The 12,770-nt window shown below is 35.7% G+C and overlaps 1 protein-coding gene across 23 annotated transcripts in view; it reads right to left on the bottom strand.

Moving 5' to 3' along the window:
• NRXN1 (neurexin 1) overlaps positions 1-12,770 on the bottom strand; it is a 729,374-nt gene that overhangs the window by 423,640 nt on the left and 292,964 nt on the right. For all 23 annotated transcript variants that reach the window (XM_050893180.1, XM_050893184.1, XM_050893185.1 and 20 more), the window contains one exon: positions 4,968-5,406. In XM_050893180.1, coding sequence (XP_050749137.1) covers positions 4,968-5,406 — 439 coding nt within the window. The remainder of the gene's footprint in view (positions 1-4,967; positions 5,407-12,770) is intronic.

Here is a 12,770-nt window from a genome sequence, read left to right as displayed (position 1 = left end):
CACCTGAGAGCAAAGTGAAATTTAAACATTCAGAAACATCTTTATGTATTGGAGGAACAGTTTGAGAAAAACTAACGAAATTATGATTTTTGGCATGAATTATTGACTTAAAGGATAACTCATTAGTGGGCAGTTCTTCAAAGGAAGAGTTAACAGTATAAGTCAACTATAACATAAGTATGAGCAAAATGGGAAATACGTTGGGTAGTATAGAGAAGCCTGTTGTACCACTTTACTGAGCATTGATAAGGTTTACCTTGAACTCTGAGAAAGATGCTGATCAGCTGAGGAGACTGCAGAAGACGGCAATAAAAATGGTCAATAGCTACAGAACATGACATAAGGATAGGAAGCAGCTGGGGTTTCTTAGTCTATGAAGAAAACTGGAGACTGACATAACAGCATTCAAATCATAAAAAGTATAGAGCCATGACACAGGAAGAAAATGTGGTATATTTTGTGCCTGCTGTGAACAAGGAATTACAGACAAAATGGCTTGTTTTGCTTACAGAAATATTCAGTTTATGAATGATTACATGGGGAGGTTGTACAGTGTCCACTGCTGGAGGTAACTCAGCAAACATCTGTCAAGACTGACACAAGTACACTATCACTACTTTCACTGGAGGGGTAAAATAGAGGACCTCTCAAGGTCACCCCATCTCAATTTTTCTATGAGCTCATGAATAAATGAAAAACACTAACAGGATCATTGGAAGAATTTTCCTTAAAATGCAATATAAACCCATGATCTCAAATATATAAACTATTAACATTTGTTGAAATAGGAACATGTAAATATGGCAGTTCTTAAAAGGTTCGAAAGATAGGGGAAGGAGTATATAGAAGTGTACATGTAAAAAAAGAACCCGCAACAACAACGCCTGTTATGGATATCAACAAAGCACTACAGTGAGATACTGATTATAGTTAAGCTCTAATTACATATTCTAGAGATAATTTCTGGTATTTAAGCTGAAACTCTAGTTCAAAATTCCAGTGACTTCTTAGCCCTTAAATGCTAGCTACATATGAATACATTCTTATACACTCTGTTTTACACTGCCATACACAATTGGAAGTTGACAAGAAAACTGTTTCCTCTCCGATTTCACTGTGTAATGATGATTTCCAAAGGATGAATAGTGGTTTAGTCAAAAAATGCTCGCAAGGTTATCCTTGAATATAGTAGAGAGTTTAACAAAAATTTTAAACAATACTCAAGTCTCAGAAAACAGTTATTAAACCTAACTGTACTGTGTTACAAGAAACACTGTGAGCAAAGACCTTTACAGCTGCTTCATGGCTGGTTTTTTTTTTTAGTTTGGGTTTGTGGGGTTTTTTTCCAATTCTTTTACTCCAGAGTTGGCAGTACTGTTAAGAGTAGAACAGACAAACATTTTCCTTAGGTATGAATTAATGAGCCTCTCCAATCATATTCATTATCTCAGCAATTTACTTTTTCACAAGTCTGTGTATAAGAAACTAAGACTTATTTCTAAACCTTGTCTCAATTCTGATCAGTCAAATATGAAGATTGTAACTACAGCTACTACAACTATTCTGATCTCTGTGCTTACCTTATGTGGCCTATTTAGTTGCTTTTTGTGCATGTGAAACACATTTGCTTATTAAGAAACGGTGAAAAATCAGAGCAAGGTATTCTAAATACACTGTACATCTTGTGTGCTAAAGCATAATATAATAGCTGTGATGAGGACGGTGACCACAGCATACAGCCCATGGCCAAGCGCAAGGGCACATGTGAAACAGCTATGAAGCTACTGTCCTTCACAGGAATTCAGAATAACCATGAATACCGGAAGGGAACTTGGCTCACGTGACAGGACACATCAGTTGGTACCAGGTTGTGTCCTCTGCTGTATACCTAGCAAAAAAGACAGACTGCTGGAAAATGTGTGTTCCCCCTTTCCTCTGTTGCATACCTAGCAAGAAAGATGGACCAATGGAGAAGGTATGAAATCTTTCTTTACTTAACGCTGGGAAATAGGGTCTCAGGAGTTCCTTCTCACTGAAGATCTGCTTTTTAGGTAAGGAAACGCTCAGAGCAGGTCTTACAGGCAACAGGATGGGATTCTTGGGTGAAAAAACCAAGAATAATAGGTCAAAAGTTCATTCAGCAAAAGGAAATTAAAGGGCACCATCTCTTCCCTCTTTGTATCTCCCAAAATCTGAGGAGATCAGCAGAATTACTAGTGAATAGGGCCTGGATAAGTACAATTTAAAAATGTGCTCTCATTCCTTCCATCTCGCTCACTGCAGTCCCAGACAGGCAATGGCAAAGTCAATAGTTTAGAGTGGATGCTCCCTGTGACAGAGTCCGGAAGAGAGCAAAGAATGAAAAATAAATCGTGTACTTGCTGATCCAGCTAATATGAAAGTCAACGGAATTAGCAAAGCTCCTTGAGAAATGTCACAGCTTTCTATTATCTGAAGGAACCACTCTGCATTGGATTTGAAGGCTAGGAGCAAAAGGTTGCAAGACACCAAACTTCACTTAAAAATAAAAAAAAAATCACAGGTTATTTGAACTACTTATTCATTAACAGGAGAATCTCTTCCTTTATATTTGATAGGTTGGGAAGTATTTTGTCAGCAGCAACAAGGAAGTCTCAGAAAAGCCAAATTTTTTTTTATACAAGGTATATTCATTCGCTTATACAAAAATTCTGAAGGTAAGCAAGTGAAAAGTGATCATATTCATATGATTTCCAGTATGTTTGGTTTTGGCTAGAGAAAATAAATGAAAAGTCTTCCCGGAATAGTAAAGTGGATTTTATTATTCATGGAAAAAAGCATAATAGACCAACATGCATAAATCATGAAGAAATCATCTAAACATAACACATGGGTACTTCCTGTTCCAATCAGAAGAAAATAGGAACATGCAGTTCATTGTTTATTTCAGTCGTTACGCAATCATTTTACTTGGTTAAATCTGATGGTCTAAGATACAACTCAGCCAATATTCCCATTAAGAAAAATAACAGCATTGCTACTGTTACTGGTACTTCTAGTGTAAAGTATTATTGTGTGTATTAAAATCACAGAAAATCTTTGATGTCTTGTTCAGATTTCAGCTAAAAATTCAGTTTGTCAATCCATATGCCTACATATTTATTAACTATTCCTGGCAATAGTTCAATGTTTTAGGGCAAATAGGTGCTATGGTCAGCTTTCGAGAGCGACAGGGTAAATAAAGTTTACCTGTCTTGATCACAGGCAATTCATCAGCTGGATTAATTTTTCTTTTACATATATATTTGACTATTTATAATTCTACTTAAAAATAATATGCAGTCCTGATCACCAGGTGTGTATTACTTCCTAAAATTAGTCTACATTCTTGCTGACGTCCATCAACAGTTTTAAAGAATTAAAGTATGCCCTAAACTCTTTTAATGGCACTTGTGAGCTACAGTTTTTGTGAAGCAATGAAAGTGCAGAATGAATCTTCAAATGTAAACAATTGCTATGCATTTATTTCTTTTCTTTATAGTTTTGTTGACTTTGGGTGTAAGAATAAACTTTGCTTTCAGTGGAGTCCCACAGGCATGATTATTACAGGATTTACTGCCTCATATGAATCACTGAAACAGCACTTAAGAAGGAAGCCTGAAATGAAGATTGTAGTATAAATAATATAACCACTGGATATTCAATCACAATTGAGGATTCTGAGAAGTCGTGTGTTTTGTTGTTTGGGTTTTTTGTTTGTTTTTTAACCTCAAGAAATGTGAATAAGCATCTGACATATTATAATCAGAAAATCAAACTCTCTACAATTAGAATTTGAAGCCGCACAGCCCAGGAATCAAATCATTATTTTTCATAATCCTAGGGAAGACTGATCAATTGAATTTGGTCTGACTTTCAGCATGGATTTGGCTGAAATCTTCAATTTAAATCTGCACCTAAGATCGGCTTGATCTAAAATCTGATTTGTTGGTAATAAGAAAGTAAGTCATAAAACAATAACTTTTTTTGGGTGAAGTTTCAGAAAGAAATTATAAATGCAAGTCATGAAGAAAGAGTCACCAGAAGGAATAAAGTGGGGAAAAATCCACAAAATCCAAAAGAAGAGGAGTTTACATTTTTCAGCACTCAATTTCAGAGTGTACATAAACTTCAGAGTGGATACTGATATTAATCGGAAAATTCTTTGATAGACTGAATTACAGACTCAGCACATTCCCCCCCGACCCCCAAATCCTGGCATGAACTACAGGAAAGATACCATAGAGTAGATTTCTCCTTCATTTAATGGATATTGATTATTTGGTGAAGTCAAGATATATACCCATGATCAGATGCAGCTGAAACACAAGGGCTGTTTCACTAGTTAAATGCATTTTATACTGTAACAGATTTCAGTAGCATTAGGAAGAGTTTATGAATTCTTTTTACCCTTTTCAGTGAGATCATTTGTTGAGTAAACTACTACAGAATACGAATCATACTGACAGAATATGGCAAGTCAGTTATTTCCATTTCTGCTGATATGTGTTGTCAGCCATTTATTAGCATATCATTTAATTATGCTGAGATCTGCTGACATGATTGGAAGTTCTGGGTTGTTTCTGTGGGCCAACTATTCCCTATGTTGGAGATTACTTTCAGTAATTCTTTTTTGCTTTATTTTTATTCTTGAAACTTGCCACTTCAGCTATTTGGTGTAAGCAAGCACAGAGGGAGATTACTGTTTGTTTTTGAAGTACACAGCACACTTACTTGCAAGATTAAGTACCTGATTACCCAATAAATGTTAATATAAGATATTTTACTCTGTAAATCATTGTATTCTGGTACCTGACAGTAATGACTTCCTATATTTCCCTTATTTTTCAGATGATGCACAACTCTAATGGTGGCAACATAATATATACCCAGTATTCTCTCAGATACAACACAAAAAAACATCCTGAATATTAAAAAAAGAAGCTTACCTGACCGTCCATCGCGCTGAAAATCCACATGGTACCATTCACCATCATTCACCTTCTTCTGCAAGGCTTTTATTTTTATAGTACCCGATCCCATGTCTAACAGCAGGTAGAGGTGGCCATCAAGCATCTCAATGGCAAAAAAGTCAACCTTCACCATCTGTGGGTGTTTGGCATCTTTTTGGTGCCTTGGTTTTCCATGACTGAAAAGAATCAGGCCATTTGGCTCAGTTGTACGAAAGTCAAATGATATTGAGCCTGTTTTCTTGGCATTCCACTTTGGCAAAGAGATGAAAGACTCTGGTGTTTCAAATGTGATTGGATCTAATGTTGCAACATTCTCACATTTAAATGCTACAACCCCATGAATCTTCATTTTAGGATCTCCTTGCTTGGCAAGTCGAGATAACTCCAACCTGACATCGTTATTTTTATATACAACCTGCAAGCAAAGCAGAGAAGTTACTAAGAGGAACTTGACCACTTTAACCAAGCAGATATAATCCTGAACAGGCATATTATTTAAAGGATAATAATGATGGTATATGCATATGATAATTTACATACACACAAAATTAAATAACTATTTTCATTGACTAATGATTTAGTAATAGTTTTCATTAAACCAAAGTTGCTCTAAAAAAAATCCCTAGAGTTAATTCAAACAATCTGAAAGAATCTGCACATAATTTATTCTATCAGTCGCAAATCAGCTTGCGTGGCCTTGATTGCTTAAAAGCCCTCTTTGCACAGCCATTCTGCTATGTTAGAGAAGTATTAGATTTCTTCTTCCTCTAACCCTTTGTCACTGTCTTAACTCTTCTGTTCACGTACAGAAAATGTACCAAGGTCAGATACTTCATAATTTAACATCTTTTCAGTTTGTCCTTGGGGCTGAGGAATAGTAGCATCCATGGTATTCATGAAGCTATAAAATAGGGAAACTAGTATCATACAGATCAAAACAGACAAAAACAGGACAGTCTTTGAGCCAGTTCAATTGGACAAAAAATAAAACCACTTACGTATTTTCCCTGACTGAAGACTTTTCTGATAAAAATGAAAGACAGTATTAGTTTTAAATCCAATTGACCTCCACAGCAAATATTCTTGCTTCAAATCACATATTTAGTCTGCCCAGAGAAGCCTGTCATGATATAACCATTTCCTAGGGTTCTAGTCTTTATTAGTATATTCTGAAATTGCTGTTCTTTCTGTGTTGTCCAGGATACAAGGACTACTTAAATGAAGCTCCCCAATAGCAAAGGTGTGCACAAGTATATTTGTCAATATTTTTAATTACTCAAACTCAAAATATACTCAAGCTAAAATACCACTGAAGGGCTGAATATGAATGCATGATGACAGAAGCTAAAACTTTCTTCTCTGTTTCTAAGGTTAAGCCTACATTAGAAAGCATTTTGGAGCAAAAGCAACAGCTCAGCAAATCAAAGCACTTTGTGCTGAGGCTTCTTCATCTACAGAGTCTATACTGTTCAGGACTAGGTCATGTCTGGCCCCTGATCCAGTGTTCCAACTATACAATGTAGTCTGAAGCTGTTCAGGTGACCAATCACAGGTTTAGACCTTACATCCCTATTAGAGGTTAGAAAGTGCTTACTGAATACTTAGGGTAGAGCTTCTGGATGAATTTCCTCTGAAGCCTAGTTTGAACACAAATGAAACTCATTCTGCAAACTGAACTGACACCCAGTAAGGGGAAGAGACAGGGGATGCACTGCAGAACTGTACTACTGTTAGAAATCAAAACACTAAATCAAAACATACACACAATCTAAGATGGCATACCCCACAAGTGATAGTTGCTATTGAAAAATGGTGTTTAAAGATAACAAAACACTAAAGAGATGATTGATAGATCAACAATTTTTTACTTGAAGAACTGTGTTCTTTCAAATTATATCATTATCCACCCAGCAAATTTCATCATAAGCCATGGAAGAATTATTCTACTACACTAAAAATGTGTCCTAAAAGCTAAGAAATAAGCCTATTTCTCCATTTTATTTCAGAGTTCAGTACAAATACTGCTGTTCCCACTGGAGCTGTGTCTCCAAAGACAACAAATAAACCTCACTGTGGATTCCTGACAGCACAAATTATACTTTGCCACAGAGAGGCAGATAACATGTGTTGCCTTCTTTAAGTGAAGACATCAGAAATTACTAGAATTGGACTAACTTGTAATCTTAGAGAATAAGGATCCATATTTGCATTTATCAAATACTTCTGTAACACCTCGGAGATCACAGATTACGCAAAGGAATTTAGAAGAGTACTGGAGAATAAGCACATGCAAGTGATCTCCTATTCGGGTGACTTTCTGTCTTTAGAGTGAAGAAAGCCAAAAGGTAGAAGAATGTAGCAAGTAGCCTGGCAGGCAATATTACTTAGAGATATCTGGTCTCATGAAACATTGGCCACTTTCTATGGCAAGAGGGGTTTTGGATAGCTTCTACCTCATTTGAAGGAGTTACAGGGGGCAACCTTTCTAGAATAGACTGAAAAGCATTAAACAGAGGCTAGAGGATGATAAAAAAAGGAAAAAATGGTCTTTCATTAGAATTAAACCATGCTATTGACAATGAAAGTAATTAAAACAACAAAGAACATGAGGAGAAAATATTCTTTAATTGCCTACTGAACAAAGGTAGGTACCAGGACAATACAAATAAATGTTCAAAGAGAATTTCTTGTTTATGGACAAATTCAAATTGTCTGATATAAATGAAAGCTGGTTGACTGAATAATAAAATTAGTATTTAATAGCTATGTTAGAAAAACTGAGGAGACAAAAGGAGAGCTAAGCTTTCCTTGATGTCTAAAACAGCTCTATAGGCTTTGAAGTCATTTGCCAACTCAGAAACAATAATTTTTAATAAATATAGTTCAAGGACCTGATGGACACAGTGCAAACAGGAATACTGGCAATAGTTTTCCCAATAACTTGTCACCAGCTTTTTAAGTAGCTTAATATATAACATAAGAGGGAAAAATTGCTAGACCACTTTAGTAAGAGTGGCAAATATTGGGAATTTTATGCCATCAATATTAAAACATTATTGGAATCCCTAAATATTGCATATGACAGTTTCTTACTTCCATATTCCACAACTAAAATTTCGTAGTTACTGAGACGTGAATGATTGCATCCTATTACATTCATTGTGTGGAAACAGAATGAAGACTATATCTATGTTTTAGAGTGTTTATGTTCTAAGTTTTAGGATGTTTATATTCTTTTAATCTTATGAAATTGAAAATTTGGAACTGAATTATCATGGATAATTAGTATTAAAACAGGAATATATGAACCATAACTGAAAACCATAATTGAAAAGAACTGTAAACTATTAACTGAACACAGCTGGCATTTGGAAGCCCATTTCCTGGTGTTATGCTGAGATTCTTACCCCTCTCCCCATCTCCCTGTCCGTGAAAGATGTACTCAGCCATCAGTGAAGCACAGCAAAAAGGAGAAAAGCAGTATGTTCACAAAAAGAAGTAGTCATTAAATGTCAGGAAAAGACCTGAACAGTAGGGAATAATTCTGAGATTAATATCTGCTTTGTAACTCATGGAGGTATATGCTTCAGAATCAATAGCCTCTAGGGTAGAAATAATTTACTCATTTATTATTTTCCAAAGATTCTGCCTTTAAATTTTTTTTTTCCTTCTGGGTATGTAAGGACAAACATGCTTTTAATAGGCTTATATTATCTACTGCTATTTCCATCTAAGACACCCAACGTATTGCTCTTTAACGTTAACTCAATACATTCTCCCTCCAATAGAGACATGGATCCACAATTAGTCAAGTGAAGGTAATTTGCAATATAGAAATATTTGAGTCACATTCACCTTTACTCCTACACAACCTACCAGTCAGTATTCTTGCACCACTATGTGTTTTCCTAGCATCTATTGGGCTGGCGCTGGTAATAACTTGCTTGCTCTCGCTCTGATACCTGAACAACAATAATACTATTTTCCTGTGCATGAAACTGCCAGCCCTCAAGGAATTGTATCATGCTATTAAGAGCACCTTGAATTTGTTGTCTATTCACTGTATTTTTTCCTCTTAATATTAAGTAAGGTTCAAGACCTCAGTCTTTAAAATATATAATTACCTCATTCTTGGAAACTGCAAAAGGTCACCTACACTCCCAAGACAAAAGGAGCAGTTAGCAATTCCCTGCATAATTTCCAACTGAGCTATCCAAAGAAAGGAATAAATTTATTTTCCAGGAGAGAAAGGGCAGACCTACATATCATTTTACAATCAAGATATGAGCTCCTTTTGCTACCATCTAGGCCAGCCACGTGCTGCGTAACTTACAATATCACAGTGCTGAGTCTTAACAAATAAGTCCAGCTAAGAGACAGCAAATATTAACTTAAGCTCAGCACTCTTTTTACCATGGTCTGTGGTCATCTTGGACCACAAGCAAAATTAATTCATGCTTCCCAAAGATATATCATGTATATAATTTATTGCAAGCCAGAGCCCTAATATGCAATGAACTCTAGAAATGTATTAAGAATTCACTACAGATCTTGCCAGTCATCATGGCAGGTGCCTTCAACAACAAAAAATGTAGCAGAGCAGCCAATGAAAATATATTAATAAATCAGCAATGTATAAATGTATGAATGACTGAGAAAAGGTGAAGGAGAAGACAAGGAATTTACTGTTGATATTAGAGATTTATCCTAAATATACAACAATTCAAATATCAAATCAAAAAGTTGATATAACAAAAATATTAATATCAACAAAACCCTACCAGTTCTTTCTACCGACCCTATCCCATGAAATTTAAAACCATGAAAGATGTGAAAGAATCCAGATTTCAACACCATTTTCAATTCAAAGAGCAGCCCTTTCCACATTAAAGATTTATTTTTTTATTTTGTACATCAAATACTATGAGTGAAGAAATGGCATTACTTTTAAATATTTCAGAATACTGACCAACTCTGCTAGCAATAGCCTTTCAATCACTGTGATTAAAAGCCTTTAAATTACTATGAAGCATTCCTTTCAAATTACTTTATATTATTAAAACCAAATATGATCCTTAAGGAGCTAATCACATCACCTAATTTGCAGCATCTAGGTTTCCTTGAGAATCAAAGAGAAACCAGGAGTTCAGAGCACCTATATTATAATCTTGCTCTAAAGAGCTTGTCTATTTACTTAATAGGGAGGTGAGAAAAAAAAATACTTTTCTACATGCAATTTGAATGAACGGATGAATCCAATCTCTAAATCTGTTAAAAAAATGAATCATATAAATCCTTATGTTACAATAAAGCAGTATTTTCGTGAAACTTGGATCACCTAGTGCAAACAATAGCAGTTAATTCTCTAAATGGAGACTAGTATCATCCAAAATGTCTCAGGTAGGTGCTGCTAACCTACACTTTTATGCTGCACAGTGAAGTCAGCAGGAGATAACTTACTGTAAGTCCTATTGCTACAGTTTCTGACATCAGTAAGTGAAGCCTGAGACAATTTTATCAGCCTGCTTTAACAGCCACTAGAATTTCCGTGCTCATTGAGAACTACCTGGTGCGTACAGCATCACATTCCCCAGAAATCCAAATGCAAAACTGACCATCGAGAGTTATCATGTATTTTTTTAGTATTTGCTGAATGGTTTTGAACTAATCCATGAATGTCAGGTTCTCACAGGAGGCTTGCCATTTTGCTAGTATGCCTCAATTCATTTCCAAACTCCAAAATGAATATATCAAGGAACACAAACTACAGACTATTTACACAAAACTTAAGGAGCCCCAGTTCAAATATTTGCAATGGGGTGTATTTCTGAACGCAGTGTGAAAGCACACAATATGAATGACAACAGCTATTCAAGCCTTTACAATTACTCAACTTTATAAACCAGCTTTGTTTTCTGAACACAGAAAAGAGATTAGCAGGTATAATGAAAGCTCCAAGGACGCAATTTATTCATCCTCAAATTAAATGGTTTTAATTTTCTTAGGGTGGATATGTGTGTGGGGGTGGTGGTGGTAGTGTGGGGCATTTAGAAAGGAGGTAATTTTGAGCACCAAAACAAAAACCGAGTGTCTATATAGTCCTACTGAGTGGAAAGTAAGCCTCAGGACAACAGGACAGGGTTCCATGGTATAGATACATAAACACCTGGAGAAAATGTTAACACGTGCATTTTGCTGCATTATTTTAGATCAATTAATATGGTCTGGGGAACTGCTCTGCAATTTCAGCTAAAAAAAAGCTCGATTTAATAGAGCTAGAAGGGAAAAAAAAAAAAAAAGGCATGTCTAATTAACTACAGTGCCACAAATTCCATGGAATACATGTCTGGGAGTTTCACATTCTCCTGCCTCTTCTTCCTGTCCACTCTGAGTATCCAAAACCGTGGAGTAGAAACAGAGCACAGTCAACTCTCCATGCACTCTACTAAAATTAGACTTGGCTCTTCCATGGTGACAGAAGAGAAAAGAAACCCACGTGAAAGGCTATTGATTGTTCAAGTCCAAAGGAGCACTGAACACTGCTTAAGTTATCCAACAGGAGAAAAAAGAATATTTAATGATTGGAAACATAAAATGGCTATATTAGGCCTGCCCCCTCTGAGGGCAGTGGGTTTTGAAAAATATGAAATGGACTTCTTCAAGGCTAACATTGTTCATATAGCAAGATCATATACTTTGTTCTACTGTTTATAGCTTTAGATACAAAAAGTATATTTTAAAATCGGACACTCTCTCCACAGACTACTTTGTTCTACAAGGTAGAAAGAATCGTTAGAATAATTCTTGCTATTAGAAGCCAGGACCAGTAATCCAGGAACTCACGTTTAATCTGCATCTGAATGCCTCACAGGGAACTTAACTTCTTCTTGCTTCTCTGTAAAATGGATACACCATTTCCTCACAGGATAGAAACTTGCATGAAGACTGAAGTTTGCATTACCAGCATCAGGTCTAGTGGAGCATCATCCAAAGTAAGTCATATTTACACACATATTTCCTATAGGGTGTCATCCCCTTCCCATTTTCTTTTTAAGGAGGATGGCAGCCACTATGACAAAAGGAGTATGATAGTCTGACTTTCTAGTATGCAACTACAAAGTACAGAGCATACTGGCCATTCAAATAGAAAAATAAAATGTACCAAATCTGGTCGAAAGCTACACTTAATAAAAGCTGGGCTTGAACAATCCATGTCTCAAGGTAAGCAAAATATAATATACTATGCCATGATAAGACACTCGGCTAATGCTTTAATGCCACACTGGATAGCTAACTAGAGACAATAAATTTGTGATGTTTATTGTTTCTGTAACTAAGCAACATGAACATTTTCTGCACTCATCTTTCCTAATATTACAGGATATATTGCACATCAGACATTTTTAAAACTTCTCTTCACAGAAAACAGACATACTTAATGCACACAAATATATGTTCTATTTAAATTGCTTATTATCAGATCCCTGCAAATTCTAGGAAGGCAAATGGGTACCAAAAAAAGGGTAAAAAATTAGCATAATTATATGGAATTCCACTATGAATTCAATAGCATATCTGAAGGTCCACTGTAGACTATCTGAAAATCATCCCTGTCCTACCCCCAAACAATGATGTTAAAAGAATGCAGAAAAACCCGGAACAACAAAGAGCTCACAACTTGGTACAGGGAAGATACCTTAATTACTTTAAGGCAATTAAAAAAGTTGGTAATGTTACAGACAGTTGTAACATTCAGTTGCCTGAATAGAGACATCTAAA

Source organism: Gymnogyps californianus, chromosome 3, assembly GCF_018139145.2.
Source record: "Gymnogyps californianus isolate 813 chromosome 3, ASM1813914v2, whole genome shotgun sequence".
In the NCBI taxonomy this organism is placed as follows: domain Eukaryota; kingdom Metazoa; phylum Chordata; class Aves; order Accipitriformes; family Cathartidae; genus Gymnogyps; species Gymnogyps californianus.
This window is presented reverse-complemented; position numbering and strand designations above follow the sequence as displayed.